The sequence below is a fragment of the Perca flavescens genome, chromosome 8 (genome assembly GCF_004354835.1).
Source record: "Perca flavescens isolate YP-PL-M2 chromosome 8, PFLA_1.0, whole genome shotgun sequence".
Lineage (NCBI taxonomy): Eukaryota > Metazoa > Chordata > Actinopteri > Perciformes > Percidae > Perca > Perca flavescens.
The window spans coordinates 22,012,223-22,036,487 of record NC_041338.1 but is presented as its reverse complement, the minus strand read 5'-3'; the positions used below and the strand labels follow the sequence as shown (position 1 = coordinate 22,036,487).

The following is a 24,265-nucleotide window of genomic DNA, read 5'->3' as shown; positions in this document are numbered from 1 at the left end:
ACTGTAAGGTTTGTGTAACGAAAAAGTTGGCCGGTGGTTTGTCTGTCAGACAGTCCGTACCCGGGGAAAAACGGAAAAACAAGCCTAATACGTTGGCTTGTCGTTGTCTTGGTTACGAGTACTGTTTGAAGGCTTTTGATTATTGAGTAGCTAGCTATGTAGCTAATTGGTTTGGTTAAAGCAAGAGGGTTAAAGTAGTAGCTAAACGTTAATGTTAGCTACAGGTCTTCAGTAAGATATCGTGACACAATACAAAACATGTCTGACACACTTAAACACGAAGATAAATTGGGAGCAGTTTTATTTCAGGTAAGTTATGTTGTCTACCTTAACGTTAACTAGCCAGTTAGCTAGCTAGCTAACTAACCAATGTTAACGTTAGTCAATTCATTGAACAATACTTAGGTTAACGTTAGTTAATCCATCTGTCTTTAGTTTTTGGGGTAATCTCAAATTAACAAATTAGCTAAATTATGACCACAGTGCAGACAATAACTAAATGTTTTCATAAACTGGTAAACAATTTCTTTGCAAGAACAAGCTAACGTTACACGTTAAATTCGGTTGTTGGTTGTTGTTGACTTTTTTTAGGCCAGTTATGCACAGTATGTACATCACAGAACTGTATATTACAGGTTCAAAAGGATTTGAGACAACTCAAATGTAGTCTTGAGAACATCACTATCAATGAGAGGGGGAAAACACTGGACATTCAAGCCTTGGACGCTGCTATTGGCAAGACAGAGAGTAGCATAAGGGTGAGGATGCTACATGCAGAATAAGCACTGATAACACTACTATTGAATATACATCAGACAAAGGTAGCTGAATTGTATCTTCTATATTATTTTATTATAAATAGAAGCATGCAGAGGATTATCTAAAAACAGTGACTAAGCAGCTGCTGGTTCTTCCAAGAATTGAAGACTTACAACAAAAGAAGCAGATTCCCAAGTGGTAAGTAAGGAGAAGCTTATATAAGTTATTACTAAATAATTACCTACAGTGGAGACACTTTCCTTCACCCATTTGTTAGAACTCTTAAGAAATATGTTTAGAATTGCATAAATGCTGGTGATTGGTATTGTGAGTCTGAAATAGAGATGTTACACAGGAAACCTGCTCTGGAGAGTATCCCAGATGTGCGTCCACCAAGGGAAGACCTTCAAGGGACTTCAACTGGGAAAAAGGTAGATTTTTATTCATGTTCAGAAATGAAAATTTAGTAATAATACTAAGTAATACTATTTGCTTAGTAATATAGAGTACAAGCTATAGATAAGTTAGAAATTCAGCAGACAAAAGTAGACATGAGACAAAAAGAAAACACATTAATTCCTTTTTGCTTAGCAGAAATATACATACATTTAAGTCTTTGATATTGCTAATTCAAGTTTTAAAACATTTCCTCTATCTGTCTCCTTCAGCACAAGTCTGCGTTAACCACGCATTTGCTATGTAATCCTGCTCACCCAAACAACAGAACCATTATGCACCAGCAATTTGGGATACCCCTCCCTGATTTCCACAAGAGGAGCACAAATGCAGTAAGTAATATGACTTTAAATGTAGATTAATATTACTTCAGCTGTAGATTGAGAGTATTCCAAAAATGTTATGCCATGCATAGAAACGCCACTTTACAGAGGTTTGATTAGGTACTTTCAAAATACAGTATGGTTTTTGGGTTATCAGTATCATGATAATTTAAGTATTGTCAAGTATTGTCAAATTTATTGATGCTAGAAATAATGTTAAAAGTATGCTTGTGTGACTTCCATGTCAGTATCTCATTGTGATGCACTGTGTGCTCCAGGTGGGTTTAAAGTAAACACTATGAACTTAAAAATGCTACTTAACTCAGGTCTGCCCTGGAGCCTTTCAGGCTCTTTGTGTAATCAAGGTGATATATTTTTTTTTGGCCCATAATTTTGTTTTGCAATTTGTTGTCAGATTGACTAGCATACATGACTATCATGGAGTGGGTGACAGTTAATTCAACTGTGGCTTTGTAAAGCTGAACACCAAGGAGATTGTTTTTACTTTTTATTAGTTGCAGAAATCAGGCTACATCTGTTATTTTGGCTTTCTTAGTTATGAAGCAGATTGTCTCATCACACTTCAGTCTTACTGCTGGAAAATACTATAATCAACTATAATAATAATACACTATTATCAGAATGATCCTATGTCCTACAGTTATTTGCTTTGCACAGTGAGAAATTGATTCCTGTGTCTTACGTCTTGACTGGTACAGTATGTTGATATTAATTGCAACATACATGCGAATGCCTCGGGAAAAATTTGATTAGAAAGCATTACAAGAGTTTCAGCTACAACTTAGAAGAATTGGATATTAGTGTTCCTTTCCCTGATGCTTACTCCTTTAATCCTCAAAAGAGACACTTTATGCTGGAGTAAAGAGTGATGGTACAGGTCTGCATTAATAGATGCTTTAAGTGTCATGCTCAGAGAGACAGGGACATAAAGGTCACTTGGCGCAGTGATGACAGCCAGCACAGCAAACAAATTAATCTTTGCAAAGGTCGGAATTAGTTTTAGATATATTTTACAGTTTTTTTTCCAATATGTTTTTGGTAATCTATACCTGACATGAGGAATAGCGGCCAAGATTGTCACTCTGATATAGGCGAGACGGAAGTGCTGGCTGCAGAAAGCAGCAGATTGCAGCACATCAGCAGTCTTCTAAAGAAACACGCGCCTGATTGCTGTGCTATGGGCTACTGGTTTACAGCTGTCTCAGGACAGAAGTGGGTACCTGGTCCAGCATGCCAATAAGACAGCCGTAGCTTCCCCAACTGCTAACCACTGGCTCTCTGCCTGCTGCCTCCTCATGCAACTCAGGCCAGCTCTTCTCCACTCCATACCCAAGCCAGGAAATTAGCTTTTGCATTTTAGCAATTTTACAAAAAGGTGCCACCTTTTCCCAACCCCATCTGAAACAGATGTGTGCCTTTGAGGGGAGATTTTCCCAGCACCTGGCTACTACCTGTGGTCTGTCAGAGAGCTCAGTGGTCTGAGGAGAACGAAGGAGAGGACATTAGGTGACAAGTCTGGAGGATCCACAGCACAAACTTTGTGTTTTATAAGTAATGACACATTTTAATCTGCATATTGAAGTAGGCCATTAAATGTACTTTTAATGTAATTATGATACAGAAGTGCATATTAAAAATGTTTAAGTTTAGCTTAAGTTTTAGTTTGAGTTATAGTGTTTTAAGATAAACCTTTAATCTTGGCTACTTTGTAATTAATGGATTTAGAATTAGATGGGTTACACGGCAGTTTACAACTTTGAATGTGCCAGTTTTATGGCACTCCTAAATTTAAATTCTTAATAAATACAGAAAATCTATTGTTTGTAATCATGTAGGCTATCCAGGGCTCTCCTTGATACTCACTCTGCTAGAAAGTTCTTTTTTTCTTACATCACACGGCTGGCATGAGTCTTATTAATGGTTGGTTACCTCCTATACCAACTATATCTATAACTATACAACAATATCTCTAGAAAAGAAAAAAAAACATTCAATTTAAACATGCTCAAGCTCTCAACTTGTATTTGTTGCATTTAGTTTTATAAAGCTAGGGCCGGGCTGCTTTAGCACTCTTTAGGGTTTTTATCTGGTAGCATTCCTTTGATTTTATTTATTTCAGATGTACAACCTGTGATCTTATATAAAAATTCTGTTCAGGCAAAACATCACAGAATAATCCCTGGCCCTGTGGTGAGTCTTCCGACCATTGAACCAAAAGGCCGTCATAGCCTGGCAATGCCTGAAGAAGACATGCGGACAAGTAAACAGATTTTTCAACACCTGACCTCTCTTATACTCTAGACAAATGCTTATTGATTGTGCGTGTCAGTTGGTGTTTGATATTTGTGGCAGTGGATTTTTTTTATATTAACTTAGCACTCTGTTTTCCATATTATTGTCTTTTATTTTTTTTTATTAAGTGCAATGTTTTGAAAGTTTTTATTTTTTTATTTTCAATTTTCCTCAGTGCCTGATAGAAGTTTGCTTCATAAGTCGATCCAGCACAAGGCTGCATCTCTTCACCCCAGGGAGGATTCATATTCTTCTAAGACAGGTCCGTTGCCCTTGGAAATATTTACACTAAGAAAACTCCTGCCACTGTGGCAATCCAATATTTTGTGAGGGCTTCTATGCAATTATGCATTTTGTCTTCAGTTTTGCTCTCTTGCCAATTCTGTCATTGTTTTGTTTGTCTTTTAGTTTAAACCATTTAGTGACTCCATTGTAGTAGGTACAGCTGCCACTTGATTTGACATTAAACACGGTTTGCCACTGATTGATCACTGATAGAGTACATTTGAGCCTGTGTGTTTGGGGCTTTAGGTCTGATAGGCTCGAAGTCCCGGTGTCACAAGCAGCTGAAATGGGAAACAGAACCTGGATCCACCTGTGAAAAAATAGCCAGAGAATGCACACCCCTCTGGACCACCAAGACACCGCCTCCTTCTACAACCTCCAAGAGCGTGGACCACAGGGGTATGATGCAAGGCATCAACGATCTTAAAAGCCCTGAGGTAAGAATACTGTAATAGTTTTAAATAGATGTTAAATTAAATCAAGAAAGAGAAGGTGATCAGAGACAATATTTCAATTCTTTATTGCTAAGCTACCTGTATTAATAAAGTCTAGGTTGGTTGCCTCTCACTTGTTTCACTATTTTCTGTAGAATCTACCTGTGCAAGTTCCAGTAAACATCAGCAAATACCCCTTTACCATCATAAAGGGACGGATCAACCCAATGGCGACAGATTTCTGTCATTTCAAGCAGAGCTATAGCTTGTGCTGGAGCAGTGTTGTAGATGCTCTGGAGGCCCTGGAAAAGCTGCTCAGGAACTTTGCTGTGCCTCTAGCCAAAGTGAGCGGGGAACGGCTAGTGGAGTTTGGCCATGGTTGGGATAGTGGTTGGAGAAAGGCTCCTCCAGTGATCGGCCTCCTCTCAGTGCTTGAAAACTGGGAGGAGGTATTGGGTCTGGTCTCACGCCCAGGTCAGCGCTACAAGGGAGAGGGGGGCATTGACGCAGCTGCCATCCACATCCAGTCCTGCTGGAGGCGCTACTTAGCCCAGACTGCCTACCTGCGCCACTGCCGGCGCAAGTGGGCGGCAGGCACCATCGCTATCTCATGGTTGATGCACACTCAGATGCTTCGTGTCAGGAAGGCCCTGCAGGCCCGGCGTTTCAGACAACTGGAGAATTACCGCAGCAGAGCCCAGGTGATGTTTCTTATATCCAATGTGTGCTTTCTCTCTTTTTCTCTCTCTTACTTAATGTTGCTCTCTTGTCTTTTTAAAGCTTGCATTTGTTTCTCCCCAATATTATGACTTCTAAATTAAATCAAATAAGACAAATCCTAAATGTGTATGTATATGGTTCCATCTGAGATGTAATCGTTTGTTATCAAAACTAAATTATCTGCTTAATATTTGAATGTTACTTTGTGCTTGTGTGTTTTAAAATGTAAATAAAACAGTTTGACACCATTTGAAAAAAAACAGGTTAAAGGGGTGATAGAATGATTATTTAGGGTATTTTACACTGTTCCTTAAGGTCTCCTAATGGGGTATGTAACATTGGTTGGGCTGAAAATGGCCTGGTTGATATTTTATTGGCCCTTATGCATCCCTGTGTTTTGGCCCTATTTCTAACAAGAGCTTTTCTTGCAAATATGGTATGCTCATGAGTATTTAGATGAGCTGTGCGCTGATTGGTTGAGCGGATCCCGATACACACACATTGGAGACGAGACAGTAGGTCTCATATTTCAGTACTTCTGCAATGTTTCATTACCAAATTCAGTTCTGAGACTTTTTTATGCGAGAAATCAACTATATAAAGCTCAAATATGGGCCGTTTTACAAAAAATTCATGGCTAATTGCAAATTTGGTAAGACGTGTCAGACTTTAGGAGCTCCACACAGTCTGACAAGAAAGCGGCAGCCTGCTGGGCTCGATACACAGGGCAAAGTCACCCTTTGTGGATTACTGCACTACCGGGGCTCCGCGGAGCTGGCCGGCTGCCGGCATAACTATAATATATTTACAGTTTGAATTTCGTCACAGCACTTATATCACAGCTACCCCAAGGTCTTACAAAGGTAACAGTTGTGTCCGATTTCAATTTAGGGCGTTTTTGTGAACGTGAGGGTTCTTGTTAGGAGGAGCAGCTAACTAGCTATGTGTCCCATTCAATACAATGGGAAAAGATTGCGGCTATCTAGCTACACATTTGGGCATTACTATAGTATATTTACAGTTTGAATTTTGTCACGGCACTTATATTACAGGTTCCCTAATGTCTTATAAAGCTAACTGTTGTGTCTGATTTCGATTTAATGAATTTTTGTGAATATGAGGGGTTTTGTTAGCTGCTAGTGTCCCTTCAATCCAATGGGTAAAGATAGCGGCTAGCTAGCTACACTTTCGGCATAACTATAGTATATTTACACTTTGAATTTTGTCACGGCATGTATATCACAGCTACCAAAAGGTCTTACAAAGCTTAGCTAACACTTTTCCGATTTCAATTTAAGGTCCCGTTAGCCTCTAGCTCATGCGGGCTCTATCAATGAGACTCGCGGACAAGAGGCGTTTATTTCCCCGATCATTTGTTTAAATAACTCAACACACATGTCCATTATAAGATTAACTGGAACCTGCGGTAAGAGATTGCAGGCGTAACAAGCTTGCTGACCGCGCTCTCAGTCACACACCGGCCATTTAGGAGGAAGAGGGGAGGGAGAACATCGAGCTGCAGGCCCTGAAGCTCTGTCAGGGCAGCAGCATTTGGTAGTCCGATGTAGCAACCCAGGCAGCACCGGCCGCTGAACTCCGACACACATTGCAATTAGCCACCAATTTTCGTAAAATGACCCATATTTGAGCTTTACATAGTTGATTTCTCGCATAAAAAAGTTTCAGAAGTGAATTTTGTAATGGAATAGCAGAGATCTGCGCGACCTAGATTCAGAAGACTACCTGATCTCAGGTCAGTTGTGTAGCCTATGTAAATGTTGGGGTGTGACAAAGAGAGAGACTAGAGCCAAATGAGGAGGAGCCGCCGAGTTGACGTCAACTAGGCAACTCGTTGAGATTCACTCGTTTTCAGAGGCAGTTTCAAATTGTGATATTTGCAGAGGATTTTTCATCTATGACAAGGTAAAATCGGTTTTGCATTCTATCACCCCTTTAATTGTTGAACAATATTGTTTAGCTTAAATGGAAAAGCAAGTTTCTACATTTCAGCGTGTTACTATAAAGTTCTATATCCCATTCAGTCAAAAATGTCAGTGTTTTAGAGAGGGCCAATCAAAACCTGTGTTTGAGCAACATCCATTTAGAGGTGTCAAGAGTAACTGATTGTACAAGTAAGGACAGAAATGGGCAATGCCATGTCAATACAAATGCAGGGACAATAATCATGGTATGTAACTCTACCAAAAAACTGCTGCTTTAGTTCTTCTGGTTTGAGAGTAACAGAAAACAGAACAGCAGAGGGGAGCAGTGAGACAGATGAACAGAGTAGAACAACAGGACGAAGCAAGATAAACATGAAATATCAGAGGACTTAGATAAACAGAGGGGAACAGCACAAAGAAAAAGTAAGACAGATAAACAGTAGAAAACAGCAGAAAAAGAGTGAGACAGATGAATAAAGTAAAACTGCAGCCACATTAATAGCACAAAAAGAAAAAACAGTGAGAGATAGACATCAAGGGCAAAAAAGGTACCCAATCCATTCCACTGGCCAATTACAGTACATGTAACAGTAGCTAAATATATAATGGCATGCTAAACATTATAGATGGTTTAAATATTTAAATAAAAAAAATTGTTGTGGTGATATTAGGTTTTAAAACAGATTGTAAAAAGAAAATTATTGTTTTGCAGCTGAAATTATTGTGAATGCAATGGCAAAATGTAAGGTTTGTAGTTGAGTGGGACACGTGGAGCTATTGGTTAAAAAATTTGAATTGCTAAATGACAGTGGTCACAGCTGAAGCCACATGTGCAAAACTCTAACTACACTCTGCACTACCAACAGTGACCTGAACTTAACAGTTCACATCACTTGCAAAACTCATTCCAAGCAACACAACTCTTCACACACGTCTCAAAACAGGCTCAGTGCAGTGTTATCTAGATACTCATCTAGATAACACACACTGTCACTAAAAACACACTGAGAGTATAAACACTAGCATCAAACACCAATACACAAATTACAAACTTTTCATCTTTCCAGTTTGAGTGACTTCACACTACTCAATAGTTTCTTTAAAGAAAAGATATCGATTTTATAATATACCAATTTTACGTAGATTTTAAGAACGAATGAAAATCAGCAATTCGCTTCAATATAGTATTTTGTCTCTAGTAATTTATGGAATTACTGGAAAAAAACTAAAGGTACATAACAGTAACAAAGAATAGTGTGACTAATACTGCCTCTCTCCAGTATCATGTGGCAGGTTTTCTTCATCACATTGGATGTCTGCGTCATCTCTAAATACAAATGAATGTGGTTTTTCCATTGCTTTCACCTCCATTACTTTCTGAAAAACAGTAAGAACGCAGTTTTACTATTGTAAAGATATAGTGTTTTTCACTTTTTTTTTATAGCTGTGTATATAACCTCAGACATCTTACCTGGACATATTGGTATCTTTGCTCTTTTACCTGTTTCTCTCAAATGGTACGGTGTATAATTGTTTCATTCGTATTTGGTGTTTGTATACAAAAAAAGGCTGTCTAAGCTTCCTTTGTATAAATACCGTATATGTTCACTAACTAGTCTAAAAGAAGACACCTGCTTAGGCTTTCAGCTAAAATTGCAATCAGCAGTGTTTGAAATACACCAGACTGAAATCTATTCTGTTTTGAATGTGTGGTTAACAGTTTTGACAGCAGTGTGTTAGCATTTGAACAAAGTGCTGTGAATCCAGAGTGTTTTGCAGGTGGTGGTTGAAGTCACGGGATAAGTGTGTAGAGTTTTGAAAACTGTGTTCAAGCAATGAAAAATGAACTAAAGTTTGGTCTACATGAACTGCTGCTGTGCAGACTGTAGTTACAATTTTGCACGTTACTCCAGTTGTGCCCACTGTCGAGCAATCGAAAAAAACTGTAAAACATAAAACATACCAAAACATTTAATTTATGAATGCAATTTAATCTTATTTTAGACATTTTAGATTCCATGGGCAATGTGAAGACATATTTACTACATTACTACAAATATTTTTAACTTCTTTCTGCCATAGCGGAACCTTGCAATCTGAAACTCAATAAATAATATATAATAATATTCTATTTGGCTCTTCAAGAGAACGGTATGAAAGCACAATTTTCCTAGATGCATAATGTTCTGTATATTTTTCCCCATTCAGCGTAGATGTCATGTCTGTGCTGTCATCTAGGTTGAACATCTTTTAGAGCACTGGCACAATATTAATTAGTGCCTACAAGTTCATTTAGTTTTAACATCGCTGTGTGTGTATACATGCACTAAATGTATGTTCTCACTCTTTAAACATTCATACCCTGTTAATTAAGCCTGCTAATCTTCCCCTGGCAGTAGCATCATGTACCTTGCTGATTGAATTAATTGTGAGAAGATGTTTCTGAAGTAAACGCTTAATTTAATTAAGGTGGTATTTTATGCTTGGTTTGCTTCTGTTAGCTCAGAGAGAGATTGGCTTGATGTGTTTTAGCTATGCAGTGATGATTTGTGTGTGTGTGTGTGTGTGTGTGTGTGTGTGTGTGTGTGTGTGTGTGTGTGTGTGTGTGTGTGTACGCGTTCAGTCCCCTCTCTGATCACTCCTTTTCTCCATCCCCAGCATCTGGCAGCCAACTGGAAACACATCCAGTCCTCCAAGAGGACCATTATCCACATCCCTTCATTAGGTAGCTTTCTCTGCCTGCTGCACACACACACACACACACACACACACACACACACACACACACACACACACACACACACACACACACACACACACACACACACACATACCCACACACACACATCTGATCCAGCAGCAGTCATCCCCTGTCTCACCACTCCGCTGCCCCAGTCTGTGGCCCTGGTGGAGGCACTCTGTCTCGTTCAAATGACTCTCTGCAGGAAAGCACTCACAGGATGATGACAGTCCCCATGCCAGGGAACTGAACAATTTAGTCTCAATCGCCGTTTAATTTGCAGATTAGGCAAATGAAAAGCCATTATGTTGAATATTTGCAAGAGGCACAAAGGTCTTATTTTATTGCTGTGCAAAAAATAACACACCAAAAAGAGGAAGAAGCTGCTGTGTTTTTGCACTAGACATAGAGCACAAGCTATGATCTGTTCTTGTTCTAATTTCACCATGGCACTCACATTTAGACTGTAATCAGGCATGTGCATTGTAAATCATTGAGCGATTGTCTAAAATTATTAAGCCTAATTACTAGCAGATGGAATGCTTTATTTGCACATGGGGTGGCTACAGAGAGTGCTGTGTGAGCAAGGATAATTAGGAAGTTGAACCCCATTGTTGTTAATTAGCATGAATCCAATCATTTAATTACCTTGATTCAGTTGAGGATTCTCTCTCAGGTAGAAATCCTGACAGACAAAGAGTAAAATCCTGGAGGTACCACTGGATGTACCTCAGTAGTGGCTGGACATGGTGCAACAGGACGCCCAGCACATGACAGACGCTGCACCTGCTAGTTATTAATCTAAATTAATTATCAGATTGCACTACTGTGTGACTAGACTTATCTACCTATCCCCCAAGTCTAGTAGCGCACATCTAAGGGTAGTTGTACAGAGCAACAGGTTTTAATGAAGCTAGTTAGAGATGATATGAATCTCTCTTTCAAAGTCTTGTGCAAACTTTTGTGAAACTTGTTCTGACAGGATACTCTCAGAGCCAGCGAATGAACCTGAGGGGATTTGACATCCTACAGAACATCCAAATAAGCAGAGTGTGTGATATTAGAGGTAGGAGCTTTTCACAGCCGCACCCCCATATACACACATTAACTTTCTCTGCTTTACTGTAAACATGTAATTTACTCTTTGTATATTTTAAGATGAAAATGTGGAGGTGATCTACGTATGTCCGCGGCATCTGGGGGAAGACATTTTGCACTATTACACCAGCCTCCTGAAGTGTGATGGAGCCACAGATGAGGATGATACCGGGACCCCTCAGGCCTCATCCTCCTCTGTCAGACGCTTCATCATCCTCACACCTGAGGCTGTAGATTATTTTCCAGTAAGGTCAATCACATAATAACAATAACATTTTGTGCACAGATGTAATCTTTAAAGAAAAAACCCTGACAATGCCTTCCATTTCTCAACAGGATCTTAGAATTTACTGTAGAGGCGTCAATTGTATTGTACTGTAGAGATGCTACAAGCATCTGTAGTTTATGAATTCTCCTCTAGAGGGTACTAGAGGGGATTATTATACAGTTGTTTGAGAGTTACCCTCTGTGTGTTTAATATTTTTCATTCCCTTTTACAACCTTTTGAAATTAAACATCTGTGTTATTTCGAAGTAACCACACTACAGCTATATGAAGTTATACTTAAATAAAATACATGTACATTAATTGTAGTGACAACTTGCTAAAAACCTTCCTCGCCATTTCTTGCAGGATGTAAAGGGTTCTGACTCATGTAGACCACCATGTTCAACTTCAACATGCAAGGCTATCCAAAGAGCTCCAGGCTCGTAGAAAGTGAAAAACGATTTATTCCATCTATTGGATCAAAAATAAAAATGAGGAAATTGACTTTGCCAGAACCAAAAATACAGTCTACAGACAGCGGTCAGACAAATTGTTGCTCCCATCCTGCTCCGTTGAAGCCTAACTTACACTAACTTCACTTAAAGAAACCAACTCAAAATTTTCCACTTGCAGATTAGGCTGGTATATTGTGGATATAGTCGGAATAGGGCAAAACACACATCAGAGCACATTGTGCTACATGACCAATTACCTGAATGTCTCTGAAAACAATTTACTTTTGTAATAAGAATAAAATACCAAAAATTGTAAACAATACAAAATGGTGCTTACATTAGTGGTCTCTAGCTGGTGCTCGTGAAATAATAAAATGTTATATTAGTTGGTTTTATTAACTGTTTATTCCATCTAACTGCTGCATTTAAAAAAAAAATCTGAATTGTTTTGATTACCTCCATACAATAAAATGAAGGTGTTGTTATATTGTCTTTTTGCATCCAGCCATTCTATCCATCTTTTTATATCCCTTTGCACTAGATTGAATGTGCAACATGACATGGTCTTCTTCATTTCTTTCTATTGATTTTCCTGCTGTTTTGTTGTTAAACTGTGCCAGACGTGTTGCTGAGATGAATCACTGGTACCCATGGCTGGCAGCACATTCTGCCAGTAACAGAAGGGATAATTCCATGTGGATCAAATAAATACAGATGTGAAGTAATTAGTTATATTCCCAAGGAGCTCATTGCTAACACACATTAAAGATGTGAAGGATAGCGGAAGCCTCCCACAGGCAGCTTTTATCAATTCAACCTGCTGGAATACAGGAGAGGTTACAACCCTGCTGGCTATTACAATAATAGATCTTTTTTGTGTACACAGTGATAAATCAGGTCAAGAAACAACCCTTGGAAGACACATTTAGACATCTTAGCTGCAGCAGAAATCTTTTTCCCCATCTTCTCTTCCAGACCCATAACATGTGCCTGTCTACACTGCTAAAGTACAGTCCACGCACCCTGAAGCGCATCAGGAACCTGATCCAGGGGAAGCAGGCCTATATCGTGGGTGGAGTAGCCCATGAGGATGACTTGGCAGTGGCTGATGAGCTAGGAGTGCCAATCCTGGCTCCAGAACCAGCTATTGCACAGCTCTACAGCTCCAAGTCTGGAGGGAGGAGGATCTTCGCCGGGGCAGAGGTTGATGTAGCCCCTGGTCAAGGAGACATCTACTCACTAAACCAGGTCAGAGATCAAAACCACAATTGTATGCACAGACTCTATTACAGCATGAGGTATTTTGACCACTGCCTGATAACACAGAACACTTTTTTACTTTTATTTATAATTAAATATGTTATGAGTTTGTTTTTCACATGTCTCTCATGGTTTAGCTTCATGAAACACTGGCTAGGATCATGACTCAAAACATTGATGTGCAGCGCTGGCTATTCAAGATGGACTCTGAGCATGATGGCCGTGGCACAGCATACTGTGATATATGCTATCTTAGCTGCTATAACTGGGCCCTGCAGGAATACCATCGTTATGGTCCTGAGCTATGGAACACAGAATGGATTCAGGTAAGATGTGAGGATTACGTCATTCCCTCCCTGTCATAAACTATAGGACCACTTCTTAAGGGAAATGTTATACACTTACTTTTATACAATGTTTTATTGAATTTGCTTGAATTTTGGTTTGGGTTTTTATTTATTTATTTACCTTATTACTTCTCTCTAAATTGATGTTTTTTTACTATTATGGCTTGTTTTTATGGCTCACTCCAAAGCACTGGTTTTAGAAAAGTGCAATACAAATAAAGTTTATTGCTATTATTATTACACTCATACCAATGAGGGATCGGCCATTTAAAGTAAACATGGTAACAACTAGATACTTAACAGATAACATTACAGTAACAGCTAGATATTAAAAAGGATTTGTGCTCCTTGTTGAGATGAGACAGCTGAAAAAAAGGGTTGGATTCACGTCTGTCATTGAATGAACAAAAGCATAGGTCACAGTGGGGTCAGAGAGTTGCCATCATTTAGCCCAGATTAGGGTGAGTCACAATGCTGGTCCCCGTAGTACAGTATTTTGAGCATCGTCTCCAGAGACAGAACATTAAATCGATAGATAAAATATCTGTTTATACACACAGCCATTATCCATTCTCCAAGGCACATACGTCAACTAGTCTCGGTGTGTTGGGGAGAACAAAAGCCTGTCCAATGGTAGTAATGCCCTAACTCACCTGGCAGTGATAATTAAATCACAGTACAGACATTCTGGTCAACAGAGCATTTTGTATATATATTTTTATAAAACTATTGTGCAGATTTATGTCACTTCTGATTTAATTTGTATTTCAAAAAGTAGTTGAAAGTTTATCAAAGTACAAATGACACTAAACACTTAAATCCTAAATTGCAGCTGATGCTTTGATTTTCTGCTCTAGCATTAAAACATTGAGCTTTCTGTGTTTGTCCATAACATGTATTGGATGGGTGTGAGCCATTTGTAAAGAGAACATTTAGAACAAATACAGTTTGTAGTGTTAAAAGTGTGATGTTGTAAATATTCGATAAAAAATCTACATTTGCTTTACCCTCAAAAAATCTATTTAGATTTAATCTCAGACCTATTCAGAACAAATAAAATGCACTTAATCATTGGTAAACCATTCATTTTGTACAGACCCAATCTGTACACAGCTTCTGAGCCCCTGGCTCTTATTTCTCATATGCTTACAAAGTAGCCTTTGATTTTCTGTCATGTGTTAATTACCGTATTTTGCCATTTAACTGAGAGCTTTGTGTAAACTAATTACAGGCTAATGATTGTGGGCTTGGAGCACAACGATTTTACTTTTTATTCCATTCGAAAGAACAGCAATCATCTCAAGCTTCTTATGGCTCACTCTGTTTTGTTCCTATTAGCTTGTTCTTTGATTCATAGTGTATGTGCAGTGCGGCGCTGTAATTGTTGTTGCATTGGTGCTGTTAATTATGGCAGAGTGGCTGAGCCACAGCCAAGGTCCATAATGGTGGCTGAGGACAGCACAGGAAAGTAAATGGGGTTTGTTTCACCAGCTGGGGTACCATGGAGAGGGAAGAGTGCCGAGGCCCCCAGTGTAGGCCGACAGCCTCGGGGCTTCTGGGCCATATGGACACAACACTTTAACTGGCCTTTATTCTACACCTTGCTCTTTTAATCAAAGCAAAGCCCACGTCCTGTGCTCCTTATTGCATGATTTTTTCTTATGACATTTGTTTTACCCTAAAATGTATTAGCCCCTTAAATGTATCCGTCTGTTGTTGTACTTGTGTATATTGAAGATAGCAATTTGGCTCTACAGTATATGCTGTAAGATTACAGAACAATGTTGTTGATGAGATATAAACATGAATATTTTATATCAGTGCATATCCTCACTATCCTCTCCTCACAGCAGAAACTGTAGGTGGATGTTTAAACTTGCTAGTATATTTTGAGATATAACACTCATTAACATAGCACTTTTCCAAAAAGAAGTAGCCCTAATTACAATGGCAATGGAAGCTTGTGAATAGGATAGATACTGAATATTTGTGAGCATTTAAGCAACAGATGATTGAAGTTATGTTTATGAAAATAGTAGCAATTTAATTAATTATTAATGAAACACAAATTATCAAATGAAGCGTTTTTAATATTAATTAATAATTACCAAGAATAACATCAAGATCATTGCAAAAAATAACAAATACGTTGTTTGAAGTTTATATTGTACAAATATGTTATTCAATTCAGTGGAATGTCTCATACTCTTTATAATCACTGTAAAAGTAGGATTAGAGAGTGTACTTGGCCTCAGTCTACACAAACTGTGTGCATATTTTTGTAATTATTGCTTGTTCTGAAGGGCTCAGCATGAAGAAGCCTGACTCACAAGAATACCATGTGGTCTTTCAGAATAATACCAACAATCAGATTCCTTCTGGCTATGTAAAAGAAAGCCTAAAAGGGTACAACAACAAGAAGGAGGAGGGTTCACAGGCACACTATATGAGCTTCCACAGAAGTCTAGGAGATGGTGTGTTTCTCTGAATATAGTGAGGCCCACAGCCTCCAGCACAGTGTTTTAGCCTGCAAAAAGCCCCCAGGCCTCTTTTAGCATTTACACAGAGAGAGGTTAAAGACATGTAGATCTGCACCCATGCAATGCCTGAAGGGGGCCACACACACACAGACACACACACAGACACACACACACACACACACACACACACACACACACACACACACACACACACACACACACACACACACACACTTAAGCGCTCACACAGCTTGCATATGGATCATTAGGCACAAGAGGGTAAAAATTACACCTAATAGCGTCAACAGATGGAGTATTTCTTTTTGTCACGCTGTGTACAAACAGATCTTGGGCAACACCTTATTTAGGTTAAGTTTGTAAACGAAATGGGTCATTTGATAATCACTACCACTGAAGAGGTACAGGGACATTTTGTACAGATGTTTTCTGTCTAAATATTGTGCAGTTTGTGCTTGCATGGAGGAGTTTAAATATATAATGCTCTGCCTTAACATAATTAACCCTAATTAACCTTAATACAATCTTAAATTTAAATTAAATATTTTTTGTGGTCCACGTTTGCTTTGTGTTTTCTTTCATTTCACTGTAGGTCATAAGTGCCTTTTGTGCAATCTTTAAATTATCTTGAAAATCTTCAAAATTCAACCAGGGATGAGGAGAATGTGAAAACAAGAGAGTACCTAAATGTTTAATTTAGTATTACACATGAAATTAGTCATGGGCTTTAGTAGATTAATGTTGAAACTTTGGTGGGACAGTGCTACAGAAAATGAATATTCATACAAAATGTATGACTAGTCAAATCATATCCCTCTACAGTATTCTCTAACTGAGAAGACTAACTGTAGCTTCTCAGTTGTCTCACCATGTAATGACGATGAAATGGCAATCAAAGAGGCAGGGCGACATCTATTTTATTTATGACCAGATTGCTTGGCTTTATGTGGACACCAAGCAAAGCCTGAATCCTATCACAGGGTACTGTACGCAGTTTAAGTCCAAATAATTTATTGCAAAATACCTCTCTTTCTTTTTTTCCTGTCCTGCTGTTTCTGTGAACTGCATAGGCAAAGTCCTGGGGTGAGCTTGCTCTTCCATTTATAATGACAACCGTTCCCTTACACTTTTTGCCGCACCATTGTGTGCTTTATGGTTTGTATAGGGGGAATCACTGTGTAGCATTTGACCTCGCCTCTTACAGTACTTGAATATGATGATGGCTGTTACATGACTGGAATATCAACAGCATAATCTCCAGTCCTGTCTCCAGTGAAGCCAGACAGCATATACTCAAAACAAAGTAACGCTCTAGATAGAATGATGAAAGAACAAAGACATTATTTCCATTCAGAATTTAGTTATCTTTCAGACAGGTTTCACATATTCTATTGCGTATGACCAAATGAATATCCTGTCTAATGGTCATACACAGACATTATTACGTACAGAACCCCATATTTGAAAGAAGACTCAGCACTTGAACACTTCATACAGTCCACATAAGCATTCAGTTGTAGTTTTTTAACATATATACAATATATATGGTATAAAATGACAGCTAAAGGTTTAGTAGAGTCTTGGTTGTTATTTTGACTATATTACAGCATTGTCAGAGGAAACATTGTTCTTGAGTTGCCAAACTGTTTAAGAGACACCTAAAGCAAAAGTTAGAAATTAACAGCATAATTAAGTGGTGAAACCATTATGGCATTTCCTAGTTACAGAAACAAGAGTGATATCGATCCCAGTCAAGCCCTGATTGATCCCCAGATAGATGGGGTTAGCTTAGGCATTCATCAGCTGCTCAGTGGAGAGAGTTGTTATTGAGGGCAGGTGCTGTCTCTGTGGCTGTGAGTTAAAGCCATTAGACTCCTGAGGCCTTCTGATAATAGGCTGTCACTCACAGATAGGCCCTCCCGCAGTATCCATCAGACACTCACACATAAATTGAAGCAGCCACCAAAGGTCTGGAGGATAACAAGCAGTCACTGGAGTCATCCGGATTACACAAGGGCATTTCCAATAATGTAGTCAACCCCTAGAAAGCTTTGATAATGGGACAAAATAAAGTAGCCGGGAGTTGTTATTGAATTTTTTTTTTTTTATTAATTAACAAATAATTTCCTCAGATCTGTCACCAACTAATTTGCAGTATATCCCTAATCTATGCACCTTAACTTTCTTTCTGCAGGAGTCTGTGCTGCTTAGATATCTAGATGAAATCCCAGAGTGGCTTGCCCGTTACGGTCAGCCAGCTAAAACCTCCTGCTATCCCAACTGGGCCTGCTTCCTGAAGACCTTCCTCAGGCAAGGTCTGATACCTATTGTCAGGCACTGAATGCTTATTCACTTGCAAATACAACCATTTGGAATATGATAACAGTCATTTCCTATGTACTTCCTAGTTCCCAGATGTTGCCTATGTGACCTGACAAGTTTAATAAAATTCATGTTACTCTTGTTGGTTGTTAAACAGCTGCCAGGAGAGTTTCAGATGCTGTATCATTGGTAACTTTTTTGTTGTCTGTACTGCAGCCATTCCTCTGCTCTCACTGTGTGTCCAGGAGGTGTGGTGGAGGCCTACCCCCCTTCAGACAGTGTTACCTGTCTGACAGTAGATCTGCTGCTGGAGCCCGGGGGTGAGGTGACCATGCTGTCCTGTGGAGACCAGCTTCACAGCTCCTGTCAACTGGAAGCTATAGGCTCCACTGTTCCTCAGACCTCTGTACACCCAGAGACCCTGCAATCCATTTGCATGCGTGTGGGCCAGGCCTGTCTACAGCGCCTTATAGTAGGTTATGTCTCCGTGGACCTGGCTACATTTCTGAACCGCAACACCATGGAGCAAAAGGTGAGACACAGGCAAGGTGGCCTTAGCTCATGCTACCACGATAAATATAGTCTGAGCTGTTGCAGCGTGGGGTCTCAAAGCTCTCTTTTTCACCATATGGTGAAAGAGATCAATTTTTAGGCTGGATCAGCGATCCATATGAGCAGATAGGTGTCTCCCCTACTGCTCCCTTGGGATTTGAAAAACAGGCAAGGCAAACAGTGGGCACAGGGACCAAATGTGTCACAAGGCCATCTAATAAACTGTCAGGTGTTATCGTGTCGATACACTGATTCCACCATTTAAGGCTTGCCCTTTAACCTCACAGTGCCGAGAAATTCAGAGGCACCTATCTTTTAGACAATAGGTCATTCTAAAGTGGTTTGGCAGCTTCACAGGGATGCCCTGTCAGTGTTTAACCCCTAGCTGCTTACCTACAGCGGTCTGCTGAAATTTGTCTTGTTATTATAGCGAGGCACCATTGAAGCCTGATCTCATTTGTCAGGATTAAGTTTTGTTGATACCTTCTTGATTTATGATATTGGAAATGGGCTGGTTTATGATGGTTTAACCTTTGCTCCTAACGTGTGGCTACATTGACTGTTTATTGATCCAGAGCTGTAAAATGAAATGCTTTGTTTATAATATGGTCTATAAAATACTAAACCTGCAAAACAGGGGAGAAAGGACTAGAGCTACTTTACAGTTTTACAAAAGGGTATGAAAAGGGAATCTGAATGTGTTCAGTTTTTGTTTTTGTTTTATTAAATTTCCATCAGGTATACATCTTCCTCTTATTCAGGGCATTTCTGTAAATCTGTAAAGTCTTTTTCTTTGTCTTCACTCTTTAAGCTTTATTTGTGTTTAGTTTCATAATTTATTCTCATTATAAAAAAAATGGATTCAGAGTTGACACTAGCTAAGGGCATGCTTGCCACTAGAGGGTAGTCTCTTATGGATTGGATGTTACACAGTCAGAGCAAAGCAGTGTTCAGACAATGCAATTTGTATCTTAAAACTTAAAGGGAAAAAAAAAAGAAAAGAAAAAAAATATATATATAGGTTCCTTTTTAAAATACAGAATATTCTTTACATGGACTTCATTTTAAGAAACAAAAAAATATATCTAACAGTATTTCTTACATTTCTGGATTTCATTTAGTAACTACATTTGTAATTTTAGTGTAACTCATATCAGAAAATATGCTATTTCTCAAATGTATCATAGGAGCTAAAACTGCTCTTTTCTTTAACTTGATATAATGACAGACTTAAAATTAATTTTCAGTATCAATGTTGACCCAAAATTGAATGGAATTCACTGACAGCATAATTAAGAACAGACTATAAACAGCATGTGCTTCAATAGAGGCAAAAAGACAGATTCTTAACCATCTCCCCACACACAGAGCTCAGACAGAGGACAGCCACATGGGCAAACCTGTCTGGATTTAAACATCAATTTAGATTCAAACCTGTTGCTAAAAGCTGCCTACTTTATTTGATGGGAAGAAGTGGGTCACATATGTTTGCCCTTGCAGTCTTTCCTCACATTGTGGAATGGTGGGGCCCCAGCTGCAGCATCAGGGTTTTTAATGAAAATGCAAGGCAATAGAAAACAGTGTGTCTGGAACAATCCAGGCCTTAGCAACCTGATGCAGACTGCTATCCAGTGGTAGCTACTGTACTTCTGTTGATTACCAACTCCTTCAGTGGTGATTTATTTGCCACAATTTTAAATTTTAGTTAAATGATGAAATTACAATATTGACTCATGTAATTACAAATGATAAGCAATGGCTTTTTTACTCATTGGAAAACTGAGATTGCCAAGGGCAGCTAGTTTAGTTTAAAATTTAACATTGGAAAAAAAAAAATTGTCACTATAATAATTTGATAGATTATTTTGGGTACTTCTTCAGTTGGTTCATTGAAAGTGTTATGAATTATTTTTTCGTATTTATAATTAATACATTCTTAAAATTTTGGATTTATTTATTAATATACTTATAATGATGCCATTTACTATACATATCTGAACTTAGCTTCTCATCAGACCTGTGCCAAACAAACTAGCCCAAGGCAGACTGAATACAAATACGCAGGGAAGTATCTACTTTATGCATGTCATTCCACAACTGAATTACCTAAATCTGTCGAGCACACACCATTAACCGTGTTTTCCCTTTCCCCTGCCTCTCAACATGGATAACATTGTAAGGATTAAAAGGTATTGACCCCTCTCTTTATAAAGGATTGGTGGGGGAAATACTTTGATGTTCCATTTTTGTGATTAAATTGGAATTTAAGTTTGTAGGGTCTGTTTTTCTCTGCTGTGACACCGAGTTCACCATGTCTTGTTTGCAGGTGTGGGCTATTGATCTGGACCTCACATACAGTGACCAGCTGGCCATGACGCAGTTGCTTCTGATGATGACTGGAGGAACGCTGAATTGCCACACAGGCTGTTTAGAAGTGCCAACACCAATCAGAGAGAAATGCTGTGAACACCAGATTGCGGCCAAAGTACCATTTTATATTTGTTTATAAGGACAGTTTTGATAAAGTTACATTTGAAAAATGCTATATTTGAAGTTGTATACTTTTACAGTGTCCCCAACAAGAAAGAAACCACCAGTTCTAAAGCAAGCTGAGGATTTAGAAGATATCATTATACCACTACAGTAATCACAAAAATAGATCAATGTTTTGCTCTTCATTTTTATTAAATACAACTAAATACTGTAATTACGCACTGAGCTCAATTGGTGTTTAGGTGCTGAATTAATTATCATTTTGATAGATGAGCCTAAATAATCAACACATTAATAATTCATACCATTTTCATTATGCATGTGTTTGCATGCTTGAACACCTCATCAACCTGGTGCCAGGCCTTAAACAATAGAGCTCTTTTATTAGCAGTATGCCTGAGTTTACGCTTGTTAATCTGCGACTTGTATTATTTTATCAAACATTCATTTAGACGGTGGCCTGGTGCTTCAGTACAACAGTTGAGCCACCGCTGTGGTTAATGGCTTTAGCAGTGGCCATCATTAGGGGCCTGCATATAACAAACACAATTAAATCCCTGTTGGACACTTTTATTGTTGTGTGAGGGTCCTGTATTTGACAACTGCAAACACACACCCATCACAGCGAGTTATAGGCTATCTCCTGAGCTCACAGAGGCTTAGGCCTGCTTTTTTGTCTCCCAAAGGTGCTTGAGAACCAGGAACATGTTTATCCTCTTGAGCCCTGCCACTTTAAGTAATCAACCTCTCTTGTGTTACTTATGACACTTGTATGCTCAGAGCCCCTCTATTATGGTGATGTGTATTGTGCGTTGAGTAGTCCTTTTGTGCATTTGTAGTAGCCTAGAAATCTAGACACACCATATCGGCAACAAATGTAACATCTTGATGTGGGTCTGGCTTGTCAGGCTACATTTGTAGTGCTTTTTGTCTCAAATTGAATGCAAACATTTGCTATCCCAAAACTGTGGTTTCTTTGATTGGCATTGTACAATTAAGCTCATCTTGTATTTGGCTTGTTTTCTAAACGTTAATTGTTCCTCCCCGCAGTTAATTAAGAAAGGCCCAACAGTTTACCACATGTGCCCCACACTCATCATGTTTACTAATCACACACACTCCCCAAACTCAACAGTGACCCTAAGGACATGTGCATGGGGTTCAGCCGTCTCTACCATTTTCACACATCACCACTTATTATACTTTAACGCTAAATATTATAAAACGTAAAATTATTTAGTAACGTTTTAGATTAACAGAAAGACTAATGCAAACAGTCATACACTTACTTACTCTTTCTTGTTTTCTTGCTTTTTCTACAGCCTCCCGTGGTTAATCGTTATGCAGTTATTGGGAGCCACTTGTTTCACTCTAACCTTTCCATGTTATACCATAATGTGTTCTTTATGGTGTGCAAGGCTCATGGAATAGGATTTAACGTGAAGGTAAAAACTCAAAATTAACCTGTTTGCCTTTAAATCATCCTTACATCTTGTTTATTTTGCAACTTAGTAGCCTATATGATTGATTTAAATCCACAGATTTTACACATTAAAGTCTGTGGAGTTAGAAAGAAGTGAGCTTACCAGACCTTTTTTCCCGCTCCTTATCTCTGCTTGAGGTTAGCAGGTCAAGGCTACATTAGCACCTACTAGCATAACACGCATGAATCTCCGACCAAACTGTTGTTGGCCAAGTTGCATTGTGGGTAATGAAGGTGCCATGTTTTGACAAGAAAGAAGAATGTGTGGAATAAGAAAGATGATATCTCTTGTTCTGCTGCATTGATTTTGATCTTAAATCAAGAGTCCGACAATGTTATAGGAGTGCAATGCTGCATCGGTGAAGTGCTTTTTTCAATCTACACTATGTGATGATGGAGCTGTTCTTTTGACTCTGTGTTTCTGGCTCTTAATTTTCAGAGGAAGCAAGGCACTGTATTTGCTGTTTACGACAGCAGTGAGCGCCGCACTATTGGAATGATGTAAGTATTTCTTATTGCATCAAATTCCTATGCACACAGTATTAATGAAATGCAGGGTTCATTGTCAGAAGAAAGAATTCCCAGCACATTTAGGTTTGTTTTACCTCTCTTTGTTGAAATAGACAAGCACATGAAATAAACAGTAGAGGATTAGGTGGCTGAAAGACTTCTCCAGATTGAGGACAATTCCTTTAGAGGATAAAGATGCCCCATCTGGCTTTGTAAATGTTGTTACAACCTCTAGAAGTTAAGCAGAGGGTTTTTTAACATATTTTTTCACTTAAAAACTTAAAGCTTACATGGTGCTGTAACAGTTAAATCAAGCTGAGCTCATCCCCCTAAAGATTGAAGATGTTGCCCACTGAAAGTTTCATTTAACCACCACCATCAGATGAACAAGGTGATTGTTTCTTAGCTGACAACATGGGGAACATTAGTAAACTCGTTTGTTTGGGGTGTCGTTAATAGAACAGTCTCAGAAGATCTCCAGGGAGCTCTGGTGACCTTTGCTCGGAATCTGTCAGACATTCATCAGGAAATATCGCCCTCTAAAATGCAAGGAGAAACCAATTTTAAGGTACCATGTTAATGACTTAACGATCTCTCCTCATCTATATTATGAAACTTGCATCTTGTGTCAAGCTTTGGTCAGCTGGAATAATGCTGAAGAAAATGTAACCAAAATTATGTTTTAAATATAATAACATTGATATATTTTCAAATAGAAGACTCTTGTGTGGAATAATTATTGATAGTAATTTAACTTCTTTTATATTTTGTTTTTGGAGGAGCTGATCAAGGACATAGAAGACGTACTGCAGATGACTGTTCAGAACAAGATGCGAGCGGTGGAGGGTAAACTTGCTGCTTAGACAGCTGCTTCACCAATAAACTCTCGGCCAGTTAGGTCATGTCTTTGCCAGCTTAAATGTCTATTTACACTGTGACTATATAAACCCTGGAGATGAATCAATGTTGATCAAACACAAATAGCCAAATACATTCCTAAGAAATAT

At 38.7% G+C, this 24,265-nt stretch overlaps 1 protein-coding gene across 5 annotated transcripts; it reads left to right on the top strand.

The window, feature by feature from the left end:
• iqch (IQ motif containing H) lies at positions 1–24,265 on the top strand. Of its 5 annotated transcripts, none has more exons than XM_028584228.1 (21): positions 1–309; positions 636–758; positions 863–957; positions 1,115–1,190; positions 1,428–1,547; positions 3,717–3,819; positions 4,027–4,113; positions 4,383–4,573; positions 4,726–5,271; positions 9,892–9,958; positions 10,956–11,039; positions 11,132–11,316; positions 12,769–13,041; positions 13,239–13,379; positions 18,093–18,213; positions 18,466–18,752; positions 21,099–21,257; positions 22,588–22,710; positions 23,188–23,249; positions 23,718–23,826; positions 24,038–24,265. In XM_028584228.1, exons 1-21 carry the CDS (start codon positions 259–261, stop codon positions 24,119–24,121), a joined length of 3,087 nt encoding a protein of 1,028 aa, XP_028440029.1. In that variant the 5' UTR covers positions 1–258; the 3' UTR covers positions 24,122–24,265. The 5 variants fall into 5 exon arrangements, with proteins under 5 accessions (XP_028440029.1, XP_028440028.1, XP_028440030.1 ...); XM_028584227.1 differs by having other exon boundaries at positions 13,191–13,379; XM_028584229.1 differs by lacking the exons at positions 22,588–22,710; positions 23,188–23,249; positions 23,718–23,826; positions 24,038–24,265 and adding an exon at positions 20,953–20,961 and having other exon boundaries at positions 13,191–13,379; positions 21,099–21,160.